Source organism: Sorex araneus, chromosome 2, assembly GCF_027595985.1.
Source record: "Sorex araneus isolate mSorAra2 chromosome 2, mSorAra2.pri, whole genome shotgun sequence".
NCBI classification, from domain to species: domain Eukaryota; kingdom Metazoa; phylum Chordata; class Mammalia; order Eulipotyphla; family Soricidae; genus Sorex; species Sorex araneus.
In genome coordinates, this window is record NC_073303.1 from 262,464,864 (window position 1) to 262,483,047 (window position 18,184).

Sequence of the window (18,184 nt, forward strand, 5' to 3'; positions counted from 1 at the left end):
CCGGCCCGGGGCGGCAAAGGGCTTCTCTGCCACAGCATCAGAAACCCCAGCCTGGGCCCGAGCAGCGGCACGGCGGGGAGGGGCAGAGGGCCTGGCCTGGCACGCGGCTGACCGGGCTCCATCCTGGCATCTCACAGGCCCCCAGGCACCGCCAGGGCTGATTCCTGAGTCAGCCACATGTGGCCCAAACACCAACAACAGAACAACTAATGTCGACACGGGAAAGTCAACACAAACCGAACGTGACACAATTCACCCTTGAGGAGAAGCCGAGGGAGATGGAGGGAGCAGGAGCACCTACAGGAGGAGCCCCAGGGCGATGCCCGAGGCTGCGGCTGGACAACGGCACGTGGACGAGGTTGGCCCTTGGGCGTCCACTCAGGCCCAGACAGCTGCTCCCTCCAGCCTGGGCAGCAGGCGCCTGCTGGGGCCGGGGCTGCCGTCCAGGGTGGGCGTGTCAGGCCCTAAGTGCCGAGGGCCCCGTCCCTTCGCCCTAACAGGGACCTGCTCCCGCGGGCTCAGCGCCAGACGGTCCCAGAGCAGGGCCCAGCGGGCCGTAGGGGCTCAGCATCGGAGTGTTGGTTTGCTGCGAGCGCGTAAGGCCGTGAGCCGGACGCCTGGTGCCCACTCATGGCTCCTAGCCGCCTTGCTGTCTGTGCTCCCGAGCTGAGGAAGGGGCTGGAGCACTGTGTCCAGGGAGCACCTAGAAACCCAGGAGCACTGTGTCCAGGGAGCACCCAGATACCCCGAGAGCACTGTGGCCAGCACGTGTGACTCGGGACCAAGGGCTGCAGGCTTCTTGCTGGCGTGTCACCCCGCGAATGCGACCCACGGGGAGCCCCAGAACCCTGCGGTGCCACCCGGTCAATGCAGCCGTCACAAGCGATAGAGATTTCTGTCGGCTCTGGATGGCAACACGGCCGGGAAGGCCAAGAACACGAGGATGAGAAGCCGGCCTGGACACAGAAGCAGCCAGAGAAGCCGGGGGCGCGGGGACAGCGCCTGGGTGGGTTCTCGGCGGGTCCATCTCGGGTCAGGGAAGGAGCACACAGGAGTAACCGCGATGCAGTAACCGAGGGAAGGTCCCAGGGCAGCTTCCCTCGCCGCACGGCCAACACACATGGAGTGGGACTGGCACGGTCCCGTGGGCCACAGCTTCATGAGAACGGGCCGGAGCGACAGCACAGCGGGGAGTACAGGGCGCTTGCCTTGCACGCGGCCAACCCGGGTTCGATTCCCAGTGTCCCATATGGTCCCCCGAGCACCACCAGGGGAAATTCCTGAGTGCAGGGCCAGGAGTGACCCCCCAAAAAAAAAAACTCGTCAGAATCCGTCCGACCACAGCTTTCGCGCCTCCAGTGTGACCATGAAGACGTGGCTGGGGTGGGGAGCGGGTGGGAACCGCGGCCTGAGCTCGGCAGGGTGACCCCTGACCCCAGGGCCAGGCTGAGCACCCCCGAGGCAGCCCCAGGGAGAGCAAAGCAAGTGCCCGCGTCCACTCAGTGCCTGGTTTGGCGGGCAGGCCTAGCCCAGAGGAGCGGGCGGGGGTCTGGCCACCGACGCCCGCTGGCCACTCACCAGGTTGGCGAGGATGTAGTGGTAGCCGATGCCATTCTTCTCCATCTTCACGATCTGCAAGTCAGCGGGCGGGGACGGTCAGTCGGCGCCTCAGCCCTCCCCGAGGAGCCGGGGCTGTCACCCTGAGGGCCTGGTGGGCGCAGGGCCCGGGGTTAGTTATTCTGACCCTCGGGTGGGGCTGGTCGTGGACGGAATCTGCAGCCGAGGGCAGGGGTGGGGAGAGGGGGGCGGGGCGGGTGGTGTTTAGTCACGTGGTAGCGGTGGGCGGGGACAGGTGGACAGAGGGGACGTCGGATTCTGCCCTAGTTCTTGGCCCCGGCCCGGAGCCGTGCTTAGGTACGGCTCCTCCTAACCCTGAATTTCGGGGCTTCTCTAGGTCAGTCGAGACTTGGACCCTGATTAAGGGCGGTCAGGAGCACAGGGCCTGCCCCAACCATCCGGGCAGGATTCACACCCGAGACCCGCCAGGGGCCACGTCAGCCGGGGCCTCGCTGCCCTGCCTCAGCCTGAAACTAGATGTGATCTACTTTTTTTTAATCAACAAATTGGGGCGAGGCGGGAGGCTCTGGGCTCTCCCCTGACTGGACAAACTGCCCAGGTTATTAAAACCCACGTCCGGCACCCACTTAATGGGATGTATGTGCACAGCGGCTCCGGGTTTCCGAGGTGGAAATAATTAAATGCAGGCGCACTCGGGCTGCCCGCACGGCCAGGGCCCGGGGGCAGCTCCAGGCTCCAGCCGTCCCCCCTGACGCTCAGCCTCCCGTCACACACCACTTCGCCCTCCCCCAACACCACGGTCTGGCCTCAGGCGGGCACCCAGGGGCCCACGGAGGGCGGGGCTGGCCGGGCCAGGTGGTCCAGCGGCCGCGTGGCTCTGCCCGGCACCTGCCCGGTGCCCTCCTGCCATCCCGCACAGCCCAGCCGTGCCCCTGGGTGACCGCCTCGGGGGCCACTCGGGCAGATGCCAGGGCAGGTGCCCACCAGCACTGCTGACCAGAAAGGCCCCTCGGGCCATGAGAATGAGCCCAGATTCCCACGCTGGCTCCTACGTGGGAATATTCCTCCTATTCCCCTTGGCCCACCCGCCCGGTGTCCCCCAGCCCTTCCCCAGCCCCCTCTCCTCACCCCCATCCTGCTGCCCACCCGGCCCCGCCCCTGCTGCCCTTCCTGCAACCCCTGCTGCCCTCTGCACCCCTCCCCACCCCACCCCTGCTACCCGCCCTAGCCCTGCTGCCCTCCCCAGCCCGCCCCGCCTTGCCCCTGCTGCCCGCCCCCTACCTGGCCCAGGATGGCGCTGAGGCGCTCGGACTCGCAGTCCACCACCACCAGCCGCTCCTTCTTCTTCTCCAGGTCCTGGAAGAGCGTCCGGTAGCCCTCCTCCGTGGTCGTCAGGACGTTCACGGCCGTCACCTGCCAGTTCTTCTCAGCAGCCGTGTCCAGGACCTTCTGCAGGACTGAGAGGCCTGGAGGGTGAGTGGACAGAGCGTGACCGGCTGGGCCTCGTGGCTCCCCGCGCACACGTCCCTCCCCACGGGTGCCCCAGCCCCGCGAGGGGCGGCCCCTGGAACTGGGGGACGGCATAGGGGGCTGAGCCGGGCAGTCACACTGGCTGCCCCCCCACTGGGCAGAGGGTGTGTTCTCTCTGCAGCGCCCCCCAGAGGCTGGGGTGGGAGTGGCGGGTGGACGTGGGCTGTAGGACTGTGGACGGGGGTGGCCCTGAGGCCCGGCAGCGGTGGTGTCCATCTCCCGTGACTCTGGCTGAGGGGGGCGCGGGCGGGTCCTCGTGTCTCGGGGACACGCTGAGCCCAGCCACGGCGGCTCCAGCAGGGGCGTCTGTCTGGCGCGACCAGCCGCGGGGCCCGGACGGGGGGCGCCAGCAGAGGGGCAGGGGTCTCCGGGTACCCTGCTTCCGGCTGCTCCATACTCAGTGTCCCGGCAGGCTCCTGCGACGGGCACCCGCCGGCCGGGCCCCTCCGGAGAACGCAGCCCCCACAGGCTCCGGCGCCCGACCTGCCCTCGCCCTTGGCCGGCCTGGCCACAGGCTCCAGGACGGAGGCCCTTGGTGGGGAGCACTGTCCTGCTGACCCCCGCGCTGGCCACTCGACTCGGAGTCTGCAGTCGGGCCGCTTCTGTCCCCGGTCACGGGGCTCCCCCCGACCACGGCGCCAGGGCTCGGGGTGGCCACAGCGGATGTGGCTTGGACCCACTCTGTCCTCTGTCCCCCGAGGCAGGCATGGCGCCATCCTGTCTGGGCGCTGCTCGGGGGAGGGTGGTCCCGGGCCATGAGGCTCCCGCCTGGCCCCTGCTCAGCTGCATCCTCCCCACCACGTCCTCGCGGGCTTTGCTCTGGCAGGAAGGGGGGTGCCACACGGGACAGCGATGCCACTGCCAGGAAGTTCTTCAGACGAGGCATCTCGGGGGCCGGAGAGATGGTGCAGTGGTTAGGGCGCTCGCCTTGCACCCGGCTGACTGAGGGTCTATATGTTTAATCCCTGGCCCCATCATACAACCCCAAGTCCCGCTGCGCGATCCCTGAGTGCAGAGCCAGGAGCAAGCCAGGAGCATCGTTGGGGGGAGTGTGGCCCCCAAAGCAGAAGAGCAGAGAGGGTGGTACTTTCTGAAGTCTCTAACCCTGGATTGCCACGTCCCGCTCAGGAAAGCTCCGGCCGAGGGTCCGAGTGGGGAAAGTGTGAGCGTGAGGGTGTCTGTCGGGAGGTGCCGGGTAAAGGTGCGTCGAGGAGACAGCAGGAAGCGGCTGGGGCGGGTCGCGGTACCGGTGACGGTGGCGGGGGTGGGCCAAGCCGCCGACTGTGGCGGGGACGTCGCGAGGGGGACGGCGGGGGTCGGGTGCGTGCTTCCTTCCGGCCGGAGACGAGGCCCGGTTCTGAGTCGGGGCCCGAGGGGGTCGGGGCGGGGGGAGGGGGGACGTGGCATGTGAGGGGGACCCGGAGTCGGCCGGGCAGGGCCGCAGGGGCGCGTTTCCCGCTCACCTCGGTCGGCGTCGTAGATGTAGACGAACTTCTGCCACTTGTAGTGGTCCAGGGTGCTGATGAGGGCCCCGTGCAGCTCCGGGCGCAGCTGCAGCACGAACTGGTTGGACGTGTCCACGGGGAAGCTGGGCGTGATGAAGCACACGTGCAGCGCCCCACAGAAGGACGTCAGCATGTTCACCGTCCTGCGCTCGTAGAAGCCGAAGATGGCGTACACGCCCTTGGAGAACTGCGAGCAGACTGCGGGGGAGGGGCGGCTGAGCGGCTCCCCCGGGACCCCTGCCTCCCACCCCGCTGCCCCCAGTGCCGCCTGTGCCGGTGGTTGGGGGGGGGCGGCGACCCCTGCCCGGCCCCCAGAGGACCATGAGCGCCGTCCTGCAGCCTCGTGTCCCCTTAGGCGTCTGGGGGGCCGGGCCCTTGGGGCAGCGGCTGGGGCCCCAGAAAGCCCCCGAGGAGCTTCGCTCGCCTGGGGGGGCTCTGGGGGGGCCGTGTCCCTCCGTGAGTGTCCCTGGGACAGGAAGCCGCTTTGTTTTGTGACAGAGCAGCCGAGGCGTGGGCTGGGGGCTGGGGCTGGGGGCAGGCCCTGCTGCCCTGCTGCCCGACCCCCGGGCTGTGGGGGCGCCTGCGGCCCCAGCTTGGCCGTCTCTTGCTGGGAGGGCACCTCGGGCAGCTGCCTCCCCTCCTCCTGGCCCCGGTCCCGGCCCGGCTCCTCGCTGTGCCGGCTACCGAGGGGCGGGAGGAGGGGTGCGGGCGAGGAGGGGTGCGGGCAGGGCCCGGTCAGGCTCCCTGTGCCCGGGGGCTGCTGCCTGCTGCCTGCGTGGGCGAGGGCTTTGTCCCTGCAGTTGGCACGCCCTGCCCCCCGCCCGGCCCCCGGCCTGGCAGCCGCCCCTGGCGCTGGCCCAGCTCCCGCGCGTGGGCGGCAGTGCCCGGAGCCGTGCTGTCCTCACCCCTGCCGAGACGTCATGCATTAAAGATGGGCCCTGGCAGCGCAGCTCCTGACGGGCACCTGCCTGTCACCGCACTCTGGGCCCGCAGACGCCGGCCCGGAACCCGCCCTGCAGCCCAGCCACCGGGAGCCAGCGGTTCTGGGCCTCAGGCCCCAGGCCCAGCCCGCCCGCCGCGTGCCCACCTACCCCTGAGAGCAGGCCCCGGGGCTCTGGGCCGGCCCGCCCCAGCCACGGCCTCGTTCCCCCCTGTTCCCTCCAGCTGGCCTCTCGGGCACCCGCCCCCCCTCCAGCCCCTCCTGCTGGGCCTCGCTGCCCGCCCACCCCTCGCCCTCGTCCTCCTTCCTGCAGGCCCTTGAGTCCCACCGAGGGCCCCCGAGACCCTCTCGGGCGAGGCGGCAGCCGGTTGGGCGCCTCTGAGGAACCAGCGGGCAGAGGGGACAGACGGGCCCCTCGGCCTGAGCCTGGTGACGTACTGGGACCCTCAAGACGCGCACTGGGGGCACTGGCGGTGCAGGGGTGCTGTCCCACAGGCCTCTGGCGTCTGCCTCTGCCTCTGAGGACACTGGGGCATGTTGACTGACTGACTGATCATCCCAGAGACGTGGGAAGGATGCGCCCGGCTGGCAAAGCAGCAGCTTCACTCGTGCTTTGTTTGCGTGTCATCCTCAGCCGTCCCGCTGCGTAAACACCCACGAGCAGGAAGAGTCCGGAACAAACAAGGCCCGGGCACCGGCGCCTCCGGCCGAGAAGGCCCCGCGCTGTCCAGCCCGCCCGCGGCCGGAACCGCGCCACAGAGAGGCCTTTGTCCCGGCCGCGGGGGCTGCCACTGCCCGGCCCGGCCACGCCAGGGGCCTCCTAGCCGCTCTCCACAGGCTTGGGCCGGCCTCACCCTCGAGTGGTCAGTTCCTGGACACTTCCTCGGACACTCCCTGCCTGGCACTGCGCTGCGTTTACGGGGCCTCAGCAGGCAGCAGCCAGCCCTAGGGGGAAATGCATTTTTGCAGATATATACACAAAACACACAAGGCGCAACCTTTCACAACACGTCCTCACGGCCCCTGCGAAATAGAACAATCCTCGCACTCTTTCCTCTAAGGATACTTTTATGTAGCGACTTCGGCAAACAGAACAAGATACATTGTTTCCGGTTCTGCTTTGGGCCCCGGTTGGGGTTCCTGGTGGAAACATCTGAAATACGGTGGTGGAAGGTGTCATGGTCTGGGATTGGTGTTTGAATATTAAACGTGATCAAACATTGTGAACTACCTTATAAAATAAAAAAAAAATTAAAAAAAAGAAGGGCTAGGGGGCGGGCGCGACCTGATAGGCTCTCTCCGGTACCGGAAGGGGCGGAGACTGTGATCTGATAGGCTCTTTCTGGTACCCGTGCTGGAAGGGGGCGGGAAGAGAGTGATCTGATTGATTGGTTCTTCCCGTACCTGCGTGGGACTCTGAAAGCAGTGCTCCAAGAGCACTGTAAGGGCGGGGGTCTTCCATATGGCAGAGCCCTCAGTTCTCTCGCCCCGGACGGTGTCTCCGGCTTCCTGCGATGCTCCTGCTGGCTGCCCACTGCCTGCGGGAGCACAGAGTGGGAAGCAGGGTCCACCACTGTCTCTGCAGGAGCACTGGATGGGGAGCAGGGCACCACCGCTGTCTCTGCAAGAGCACTGGATGGGGAGCAGGGCCCACCGCTGTCTCTTGAGGCCAGGCGGGCGGGTGGACTCTGGGATTCGAACCCAGGTGCGGGGCTCAGGCTCCTTGCAGGAGCTCGGCCCTGACGGTCACCGAGCAATTAGCTCCCGAACTCGCTGGACACGGCGTGGGGCGGCCTGTCCTGGGAGGGCTGCTTGGCAGGGAGGGACGGGCCCCGGGCCCCTGACCCCCAGGCCCAGCCCTGCCCAGCCGAGCACTGTGCCGGCTCTGGCTGCAAGGCCTCCGGGTAAAACCAGGCCGGCGGGGCGGGTGCGAGCAGCCTCCGGGAGAAAAGTCCATCCAGGACCGCTGGACCCTGGTCCCTCTGGTGTCCAGTGGGTGGTCAGGGCCAGGCGCGGGCCGGGAGCTGCCTCGGGCCTTCCCTGCCTGCAGGGTTAGGGTGGGCGGCCCCTGGTGTCCACGTGGCCACTCCTCCCTCCCCGTGCAGACCCGCCCTGGCAGCTGCCCCGGGCCGCCCCCACCTCCGTCCTCCTGGGGGCAAGTCCAGGCCGTCGCTCAGCCGGGCCCTTAGCGTGTGGGAGTGGGGCTCAGCGTGTCGCCCTGCGCTGGGCACTCGGAGGCTGACTCGGGCCGTGAAGCGGGGGTGGTGGGTTCCTGCCCCAGGCCGGGCGGTGCGGTGAAGGGGACGCTGAGCGGCACTGTGCAGGCTGAGCAGACTCACGGCTCCCTCAGAGCTGCTCTCCCGCGGCTGAGTCTTCAAAGGAACCTCCACTCCCTTCCCCTCCCGGCCACTCGGCGCCCGCTGAGCCGCAGCCGCTCCCCTGGGAGCGTTAATGAGCCGCTGATGCGGCCGGCACAGCCCTGCGCCCTCCCCTGCCAGAGCACAGCAGCTCCTGCAGCGCCGGGCCACTGGGTGACACGCCACGCCAGCACGCAGCCGCCACGCCTCCACGTGCCCCTCAGGCCACGCAGCCGCCACGCCCCACCGTGCCCCTTAGGCCACGCCTCCACCGTGCCCTTAGGCCACGCCTCCACCGTGCCCCTTAGGCCACGCAGCCGCCACGCCTCCACCATGCCCCTTAGGCCACGCAGACACCTGATGCCCCCCTCCATGCGAGCACTGGCTGCCGGGCACGTCCTGCTCCAGAGCAGGGTCTTCAGAGTGGACCCTGAGTTCAGGCCCCGCCCGCCCGCCCTTCTCTGTGGGGGCAGCAGTCTGTTCCTGCAGGGCTCCGGCCGTGGCCGTCTGCTCTCCCTGCTCTGAGCAACGCTGGCTGGCCCGGGGCGGGAGGAGGAGCCGCTTGGCCTCCCCCGACACTGGGGGTCTGGGGCGCCCGCCCTCCAGCCCCTCGCTGAGAGCTCCCAAGGGCAGTTTGATGTCCACGGCCCAAGGTCTGTGGATACAGCTGCGGAGCCCAGCAAGGGTTGGTACAGTGAAGAGATAAAAATAGGGGCCGCATTAGCACAGAAAAGCCACTAGGCATGGTGCTAAGAATATGGTAAGTGCTCAATAAACATTAGTTATTTCCGCAATCACTGCTGCCTTCCGTAGCTTCCAGGGGGTGCAGGAGCGGCAGGGCCAGGCTGGTTTATCTGGAGGGACCCCAAGCTCCCCGGGGCGCTGGCCCTCAGGCCGCCACCCCACTTTGCCCCTGCAGGCGCCGGGTCAGCCCAGGGAGCCTGTCTGGGGCGGGGGCAGCTGCGTGGCCGACGGGTCCTGGACGTGGAAACCCTACGGCCAGTCTCAGGACAGTCCGGCAAGTTCCAGAGGAGTCTGGAGTCAGAGCCCCGTGCAGAGCCCCGGGCCTGGGGATCCCGTGGTTCCGGGACGGGCAGATGCGGGTGTGGCCCTGGGCTCGTCTCCGGCCCTGGCCCTGACCCACATGCGCGGCCAGGAGGGCCAGGGCAGGCGCCAGGGCCGTGGGGCGTGTGGTGGACGGGAGCCGACGCAAACTCGGCTGCAAGGGCCCGACTCTGGGGTCAGGGGCCGGCCTGCCCTGCCCTGGAGGGTGGGGCCAGGGCTGTGGGAAAGGCCAGGGTCAGTGACGGGGCCGTGGCACAGGTGGCCGTGTGGGCACAGGTGGGCAGCCCCCCACCCGGCCAGGCCGCATCCCCCCCCCGCCCGCAGCCTCGCCCGGGCCGTCTCAGGCCCCTCTGGTGGCTGAGTTTCCGCCCCCTGCCTCCTGCCAGCGCCACAGTGCTCCCGAGCCCCTCAGCAGCCGGGCTGCGTGTCCCGGCCCCGTGCCCACAGGTGCCCCTGCCTGCAGGGCCTCGCTCTGCTGCCCGAACCGTGAGCCCAGACTCGGCACACGGAGCCCTGGAGGAGCCGACCCCGTTACCTGGCTTCCCTCTCCGGGATGCGGGGTCAGCCCGGGTGTCGCCCTGCCCCCCGCAGGCGAGGGCCTCGAGCCTGGGCTAGTCGCTCACGAGGGTCCCAGACGGGTCGGAAGCCCGGGCCTCCCTGGGCCGGGCCCCGCGGGCTGGCCGGGGGCCGGGGGGTGTGAAGGGCGTCTCTGAGGACCCCGCGAGGCAGACAGCAAGTTCAGGGCCCTCCCCGCGAGGGGTGGGGGCAGGCGGGGGTGGGGGGCACACGATGAATACAGCCGTTCCCCCGCAGAGGACCCCACCCTCCTGCCACTCAGTGCCAAGCACCCTCTCGCCCCCAGCTGCTCCACCCGCGCCCGGCTGGGTGAGGGGTCCCGGCAGCCCTCATGCGGGGCCCACAGGGTCGCGGACAGAGCCGCCCCCGCGTCCAGCAGGGAGGAGACCCACAGCTTGGCCCTGACCCAGGGCCTGGTGGCCACTGTGCTGACGGCTGGGAAGGACCCGCGAGGGGAGGGGCCTCGGGGCCCTGCGACAGACCCATGCCGGGCGGGACCGGGCCGGCCGCCCCTCTGGCTTCCCGGAACCAGAGGCGAGAAGGTTCCCTGGAAACCCGCCAAGCCCTGAGCTCTGAGAAGCCCGGCCCCTGTTTCTGGGAAGGGCAGGGAGGGGTGCAGCAGGAGGGAGAGACAGGAAGGGAGGTGGCGGGGCGGGGGGGGGGCTGGGTCTGGAGGGGTCTGGAGAGAGGACGCAGGCCAGCGGGCGGCAGACGGGCCTCATCCATGCCAGAGGTGTTTGGTGTCTGCTGGACCTGTGTGCTTTTGCATGTGTCTCTGTGCCTGTGCATGTTTGCATATGACTGTATGTGTCTGTGCGTGTTTACATGTGTGTCTTCATGCCTGTGCATGTGTGCACATGCCTGTACATGTCTGTGTTTATATGTGTCTCTCTGCCTATGCATGTTTGCACGTGTGTGTTTGCACATGTCTGTATGTGTTTGCATGTGTCTGTGCGTGTTTGCATGTGTGTCTGTGTGTCTGCCCGTGTCTGTGGGTCACAGGGTGAGGCCAGGGCGCACGCGTGAGGCCGCAGCCCCGGGAGCCTGAGTTTGAGAGACGGGGCTCCCTGTGGGGGCTCCCTTTGGGGGCCGAGGCCGCGTTGGGAGTGGGGGGGAGCTCTCTGGGAACAGAGGGGCAGGCGGGGCCGGGAATGTTACCCGACGCGGCAGGGCCCCGGCAGGGCTGTTCCTGCTGCCGGGCCGAGTGGCCCCAGCACCCACAGACGCTCATGGCCCGTTTTAGTTCTTAAAGTGTGCAAGTGACCCCCCGCCAGCCCGCTCAGGGGCTCTCGCCCCGCCTTGCACGAGGGTGCAGGGGCGCGGCCAAGCGGGCACTGCGGCTGGCGGGAGGGCCCAGTGCCGAGTGCTCCCTCCTGCTCACGGTGGTACAGTGGAGGCGGCCGGCGCGGGGTGATGGACACAGCCTGCAGGACTCCCAGTCTCCAGGGCCCCTCAGCAGGGTGCACTCAGAAAGCCTCCCTCCCTCTGCTCCCCCTCCTCCCTCCCTCCCCTCCCTCTGCTCCCCCTCCTCCCTCCCTCCCTCCCCTCCCTCTCACCCCCCTCCCTCTCTCCTCCCTCCACTCTGCTCCCCCTCCTCCCTCCCTCCCTCTCACTCCCTCTTGCCCCTCCTCTCTCTTCTTCCCTCTCCCTCCCTCTCTCTCTTCCCCTCCCTCTCTCCTCCCTCTCACTCCCCCTCCTCTCTCTCTTGCTCCCCCTCTCTCCCTCTTACTCCTTCTCCCTCTCCCTCTCTCCCTCTAGTTCCCCCTCTCCCTCTTGTTCTCTCTTTCCCCCTCCCTCTCTCTCCCTCTCATCCTCTCTCCCTCGCTCGCTCTCTTCCTCTCCCTTTCTCTCTCCTCTCCTCTCTCATTCTCTCTCCCTTTCTCTCTCCCTCTCTCTCCCTCCCTCTCTCCTCTCCCCTCCCCTCTCTCCTTACTCCCTGACTCCGTGCTAGTGGCTGACCTCAGGGGTGGGCAGTGGCCTCCAGCCCTGCCCCGTGTGGCTGCATGAGCAGGCCCTGGGGCTGAGACCCGCCCAGAGGGCACGTCCACCCACCCATCCGTCTGTCCATCCGCAGAGAAGCTTCCTGGTGGCCGCCCTGCTGGGCGTGCAGAGAGCAGGGAGCCCCCGCCCCGCATCTTGGAGAGAAGACGAGAATCTGGGTCTCGCAGACAAGCAGACTTGGCGTCTCGACCCCAAGATCCAGCGCCCACCTGTCGGAGAGCTCAGGGACCCCGTCCTCGAGGCTCACATGGCAGAGGGGCCGTGAGACCCCAGTGCCCACCACAGAGGGGCTCGGGGCCGAGCACGGGCTCAGGCCGGCCAGCCCTGGGGTGGGGGACAGCAAGGGCTCGACGCGGAGCTTGTGCCCATGGGGGAGGAGCCTCACGTGGTACGTGCAAGGTCTCTGGGGCAGACAGGTGTGTCGCCCCTCTGACCACACGGGGCCTTCCTGCAGCCCCGTCCTGGCTACAGACACGTGGGTGAGGCCCTCCCCTGTGGCCCGGGCACCGCCAGGGCCTGCAGCTGAGAATGTCTGTGGCTGTCGGTGGCTCCGGCAGTGGGACACGGCGACCGTCGGGTAGTCGGCTCCAGGCCTCGGGGCCCAGAGTTCAGGTGCCGGGCGAGGACAGTTCTGCCAGGTGGGCCTCAAGTCTGCCCTCAACCCAGCCGAGTGGCGGCCGTGAGGGCCTCGGGGGAGCCCCCGAGGGCGGGCTGTGGGGACACGGCAGGGCCCGAGAGCCAGGCGCAGGGGGACTCACAGCGGCGGTGAGGGGGTTCCTCCGTGCCCGGCCGCGCCCCTCCTGGGCACTGAGTCCTCATAGCACCTGTCACAGAGGGACGGTCACGGCCCTGGGCACCACCCTTGCCACCCTGGGGGAGGGAGGATGGGGCGCGAGGCGGGGACACAGCACCACAGGCATCACTTCACACACAGGTACAGGCGTGTAGATGCACACACAGGCATCGTCACATGCACACACATGCACATATACAGGCACATACATGCACACATACATACAGGCATATACATACACATACACATACAGGTGTATATATGACGTACACAGTCATACGCACATGTACACATAGGTGTACACACATACACACACTCGTGCACACAGGCATACACATGTACACACAGGCATATACATAAACACATACATACGTGCACACACAGGTATATGCACATATAGGCATATACACACGCATATGCGGCCTACAGGCCGCGCTGGACTCCAGGTGCCTGGGCAGGGTGGGCGCGGCCCGCACCCCCTCAGCTCTGCACTGGCACTGGCACCCTCAGAGACTCTGGGCAGTGACCGCGGGACAGGCCGGAAGGCGCGGACGGGAGAACCAAGGTGGCGGCAGGCCCGTCCTGAGGAGACAGGGGTGAGGACCTGGGTCCCCAGACCGGGGCCACCCGGGGCGTCCACGGGAGAAGGCCGCGGGACACTCGTGACTCTGGGGCGAGATCGAGTGGCTGCCAGAGCACAGGGCCTGGCGTGGGCGCTGCCGCGAGCCCAAGCATGGCACACAGGAAGAGAACAGGAAGGAGAAACCGAGACAGACCTTGGAGGAACAGACGCGGGACGTGGACTCCCCTGCAGGAGGGTCAGCAGGACAGGGGGTGTCTGGCCAGGCCCCCTGTCGGCCGTGGGCGAGCCCGGCTGGTGAGGCGCAGACGGGAAGGTCAGCCGAGGCCTCCAGGAGAGGCCCAGCCTCCGGGCACGCGGGAGGCAAAGGCCAGGAGAGCGGAGAGAAGCGGCCAAGGCGCGAGGGACCTCGTGCCGGGCACAGAGCATCAGGGCAGGGACGCGCCAGACGGAGTTTCCTCATCTGACCACTGACCGCTGGCCACTGGCCACTGACCACTGGTCGCTGACTGCTGGCTGCTGACCACTGACCTCTGGCCACAGACCTCTGGCCACGGATCTCTGACCACTGACCACTGACCTCTGGCCACGGACCTCTGACCACTGGCCACTGACCGCTGGCTGCTGACCACTGGCCACTGGTTGCTGACTGCTGGCTGCTGACCACTGACCTCTGGCCACGGACCTCTGACCGCTGGCCGCTGGCCACGGCTCGGGACACAGCCTGCCGCAGCCCAGCCCCGCCGTCGGTAGCAGGCAGAGGAACAGCCTTGGGGTGTGCAGACACTCCTGCTCGACACCAACCCGCTTCTCCTCCCAGCCAGGGACTGTGAAGTGAAGCCGCTTTCCTACAATAACAAAGTATTTGTCAACACCGGGCCTACGGTGGAGGCAGGATCCGCTCTGGCAGGGGGAGCCGCTCCAGATGGGAGCCTGGGCGCGAGGGGGACGGAGAGGAGGAAGCGTTATAAATACGCAGGAAACATGGCCACAGATGGAGGGACGCGGCGGGAACAGCACCCCGGGTGGAGACGCCGAGACTCGGAGACGCGGCCCGGCCTGGGGAAGCTGGTGGAGCCTGGAGCGCAGGTGTGACGCTGCCCCCTCCCCGGGCTTGGGCTCCCCCCCTCCTGCGGCCGGCCGGGAGAGAGCCCACAGGCGTGGCGAGCCGGGCAGGGGTGCGGCTAAGTGAGCCGCTGCTGCGTGAAGCCTCGCTCAGGCGGGAACGTGGAGCCGAAAGGGGCAGCGGCACAGTGAGTAGCCAGCCTGGGCCCGTTCCCGGCACCCCTGTGGCCCCCGGGTCTGCCAGGAGCAGCCCCTGAGCACAGAGCCGGGAGTCAGCCCCGCCGGGTGTGGCCCCCCCAAAACCAACCAACAAAACTGCGTAGCTCCCACGAGAAGGGCCCCTCGCAGGAATCAGAAAGCCGAGCACACAAAGCTGAGGGCAGAGGGGACTCGGCCGCAGGCAGGACGGGGTGGACGAGGGCCGAGTGTGGCTCTCCTGAGCACTGTGGGAGTGACCCCCACACAGTCGCAGAAAGGAGACCAGCAAACTCCACTCGAAGAGTCGTAGGGAGAAGGTAAGACCCCAGCCGGGGGCCGGAGCATCGGACAGCGGGGAGGCGCCAACCCTGCACACGGCTGACCCGGGATCGATCCCCGGCACCCCAAGAGGCCCCCGAGTCCTGCAGGAGCGATCCCTGAGCACAGAGTCGGGAGTAACCCCGGAGCACCGCTGGTGGGACCCAAAAGCAAAAGTTTCCAACAGACCCACTGGTGCCGTCACCAACGCGGAGGGGACGCTGTCCTCACGGCAGGAGGGGACAGGAAGACTCTCGGGTGTAGCAGGACACAGGCACGTCTCAGAGTCCATCTGACCTCGATTAGTGCCACGGAACCAGCAGCAACAGCCCGAGGAACCCCCAGAGGGTGCATGTGGGGAAGCCGGACGGGGCGTCACAGCGGGCGCCCACACCCCAGGGACAGGACTCCTGGGTCCCCTGGGGTTAGCAGAGCCCCCTCCCCACGGCCAGGAGCACCTTGTTCCCAGAGAGCCCCACGGCGGGAGAAGCCCGTTACCACCACAGTAACTGGGCCAGTGAGTGGAGGCAAAAGCCGTGTCGAAGCCATCACTTCTGTTTCGATATGGCAGCAATAAAAAACATGAATTTTTGCTTTGGGGTCACACCCAGCATTGCTCAGGGCTGACTCCTGGCTCTGCACTCAGGGATCACTCCTGGTGGGACTTGGGAGACCCTATGGGATGCCGGGGTTGAACCCGGGTCAAACACATGCAAGGCAAACACCCTCCCCACTTGTCCTATCTCTCAGTTCCCCCGATCATAACATTTAAAAATATTGTTTAAAATAACATCAGAAAACAGTGAATACCTAGAAAGTCAGCCCAGAACACGTGTGAATGCTCTACACCGAAAACTATAAAAGGTTGCGGAAAGAAGAAGCGAGAACCAGTTAGAGAGAAGAGGTTTGGCCTGGAGTCGAGGGGCTGGTGCTCAGGGCCGTCCGAGGAGATGCCGCTGGCCAGAAACAGGGTTTGGACAGGCTGGTTCTAAGGCCCCTGCGAAGGCGTGACGGCCCAAGGCAACTCCAGGAGAATCTTGGAAAGTGAATTGGAGCGGCTTGCTGGCCCCCGCGCGCGTGAAGATGGAGATTATGCCCGAGACCCGAGCTTTAAAGAGCAGTGGAATAAAAAGACCGGCCAGAACAGAAGCACATATGCTGCGTCGCTGCGGCAAGGTGCCACCAGCGCCGGGACGGATGCTTTCCCGGCCAACGCCGTCTGTTGGATGGACCCGGGGCCCCGAACACACACACGCACACTCAGGCTCGGGAGCGTGGATGCACACGGGAAGATCATGCCAGCAGGGGGAGGGGTGTCTTCCTGACCTCAGGGTCGGGAGACTCTCCCGGCGGAGCCGGCGAACTGCCCATAAAGACCCACGGCCACGGCCCGCTGCCTGGCTGCACCGAAACGGGGCTTTTTCCACATCAAGTGAAAAGGGAAGAAGTTCAGCCCCCCCCCGCACACGCACACGCATGCACATGAACATGCATGCACATGAACATGCACACGCACACACACGCGCGCACACACACATGCACACACACGCGCACACATGCACACATACATGCACACACACGCACACACACATGCACACGCGCACGCGCCGAGGTCCCCATGCAGCCGTGAGGCTTGCCGGCGTCTCCGCCAGCACGAGTGAGGCAGGAGAACCCAAACGGGATCCGCGGGGCTCAGGGCCCCCCCAGCAGGAGGCTAAAATTAAAGTGACTGACAGTCCCCGCGCTGGGGGGCGGGGCGGCCCCCCCGCAGGCCGCTGTGGGGACGAGGCTGCAAGCTCCCCGGTGTCTGCCCGGGCCCGAGGCCCCTCCTGCCCGGGGGTCCGTCCCACGGGTGCGCCTGCAGCCTGGGGAGTATTTATAGGCTCATTATTCCGGCGTGAGCAGCCCAAGCGCCGTCACTCGTCACTCCGGCGATGGCGGCGAGGCCCCCCCCCCCCGCCTGTGGGCGCGAGCCCAGCCCTGACCCAGGGTGCGTGCCCCGCAGGGGGTTCTGTTCCCGAGTCCGTGCGTCTGTGGGGGGTTGGGGGCCGTCCACGCTGGCCGTGAATGTGCGTCTCCCGTGCGGAAGGAGCGAAGGCACAGGCGGGCGGGAAGCCAGATTTCCAAGTGCGCTGCCGGGTTTCGGGGTGGCAGTGACTCGTGAGCACCGGGCCTGATCCGGAACTGCTGCTTCGCCAGGGAGATCGGGCTGGAGGGCCCAGGAAAGTCAAGGGCCAGCTGAACCTGCAGCCCTGCGCGTGCTGAGGGGCAGCCGGCAGCCCGCCACCCCTCCCCCCTCCCCACCCCCCTCGCTCTGCTCTCCCTCTCCCTCTCCCCTCTCTCCTCTCTCCTCTCCCTCTCCTCTCCCCTCTCCCTCTCACCCCTCTCCCTCTCCCTCTCCCCTCTCCCTCTCACCCCTATCCCTCTCTCCTATCCCTTCTCCTCTCCCCCCTCCCTCTCTCCCCTCTCCCTCTCCCCTCTCCCTTCTCCTCTCCCCCTCTTCCTTTCTCCCCCTTCCTCTCTCCCCCTCCCTCTCTCCCTCTCCCTCTCTCCCCCTCCCTCTCTCCCCTCTCCCTCTCCCCTCTCCTCTCCCCTCTCTCCTCTCTCCCTTCTCCTCTCCTCCTCCCTCTCTCCCCTCTCTCCTCTCTCCCTTCTCCTCTCCTCCTCCCTCTCTCCCCTCTCTCCTCTCTCCCTCCCCTCTCTCCTCTCTCCCTTCTCCTCTCACCCCTCTCCCTCTCACCCCTCTCCCTCTCTCCTATCCCTTCTCCTCTCCCCCCTCCCTCTCTCCCCTCTCCCTCTCCCCTCTCCCTTCTCCTCTCCCCCTCTTCCTTTCTCCCCCTTCCTCTCTCCCCCTCCCTCTCTCCCCTCTCCCTCTCTCCCCCTCCCTCTCTCCCCTCTCCCTCTCCCTTCTCCTCTCCCCTCTCTCCTCTCTCCCTTCTCCTCTCCTCCTCCCTCTCTCCCCTCTCTCCTCTCTCCCTCCCCTCTCTCCTCTCTCCCTTCTCCTCTCACCCCTCTCCCTCTCACCCCTCTCCCTCTCACCCCTCTCCCTCTCCTCTCCCCTCTCTCCTTCCCTCTCTCCCCTGCGTCTGTCTTTCCATCCGTCCGTCTGCCTGGGTGGAGCAGGGCGGGAGGCAGAGCCGGGGCTACTGCAGGGGCTGCGTGGCCGCTGTGGGGTCAGCTGGGATGGGAGAAGCCTGGGGCCCCGCCCACGTGCCCTGGGCCCCGCTCCAGGAAGTATCTCCTGGGGTCCCTCGGCCTCTGTCTCCCGAGTAGCCGCCACGGCAGCTCACGTCCTTGGTCTGCGCTGAGCCGGCCTAGTTTCCGGCAGCCCGGGATTCCCCGGCAGCACCCGCCTCCCCGCCGCCCGCTCCCTGTCCTCATTCATCCTGGCCCCAGCCTTCCTGCTTGTGCGTGTGCATGTGTATGCACACCTGTCCACGCACATGTGCTCAGGCATGCATCTGTGTGGGTGCCAGTGTGCATCTGTGCATATGAGTATGAGTGTGCTTGTGTGCACATGTGCCTGTGTTTGCATGCGTGCACATGTGTGCCTGTGTGCATGTGTGCATGTGTGCATATGGGTTTGCCTGTGTGCACACACACACAGGCTCGTGTTCCCGGGGCTCTGGAGCCAGGGCTGGTGTGGGCGCCCCGTCCGGGGAAGCCCCCAGCAGGCGA

The 18,184-nt window shown here is 67.2% G+C and overlaps 1 protein-coding gene across 4 annotated transcripts in view; it reads right to left on the reverse strand.

Annotated features, from left to right (window-relative positions):
- Positions 1–18,184, reverse strand: part of GRIA1 (glutamate ionotropic receptor AMPA type subunit 1) — a 75,297-nt gene that overhangs the window by 34,106 nt on the left and 23,007 nt on the right. For 3 of the 4 annotated variants that reach the window (XM_055127088.1, XM_055127087.1, XM_055127091.1), the window contains exons 3-5: positions 4,572–4,811; positions 2,860–3,044; positions 1,579–1,632 (exon numbers count right to left, since the gene is read on the reverse strand). In XM_055127088.1, the coding sequence (XP_054983063.1) occupies positions 1,579–1,632; positions 2,860–3,044; positions 4,572–4,811 (479 nt within the window). Of the gene's footprint in view, positions 1–1,578; positions 1,633–2,859; positions 3,045–4,571; positions 4,812–6,957; positions 6,976–18,184 lie in introns of those variants that run through there. The other variant, XM_055127089.1, reaches the window with a different exon arrangement.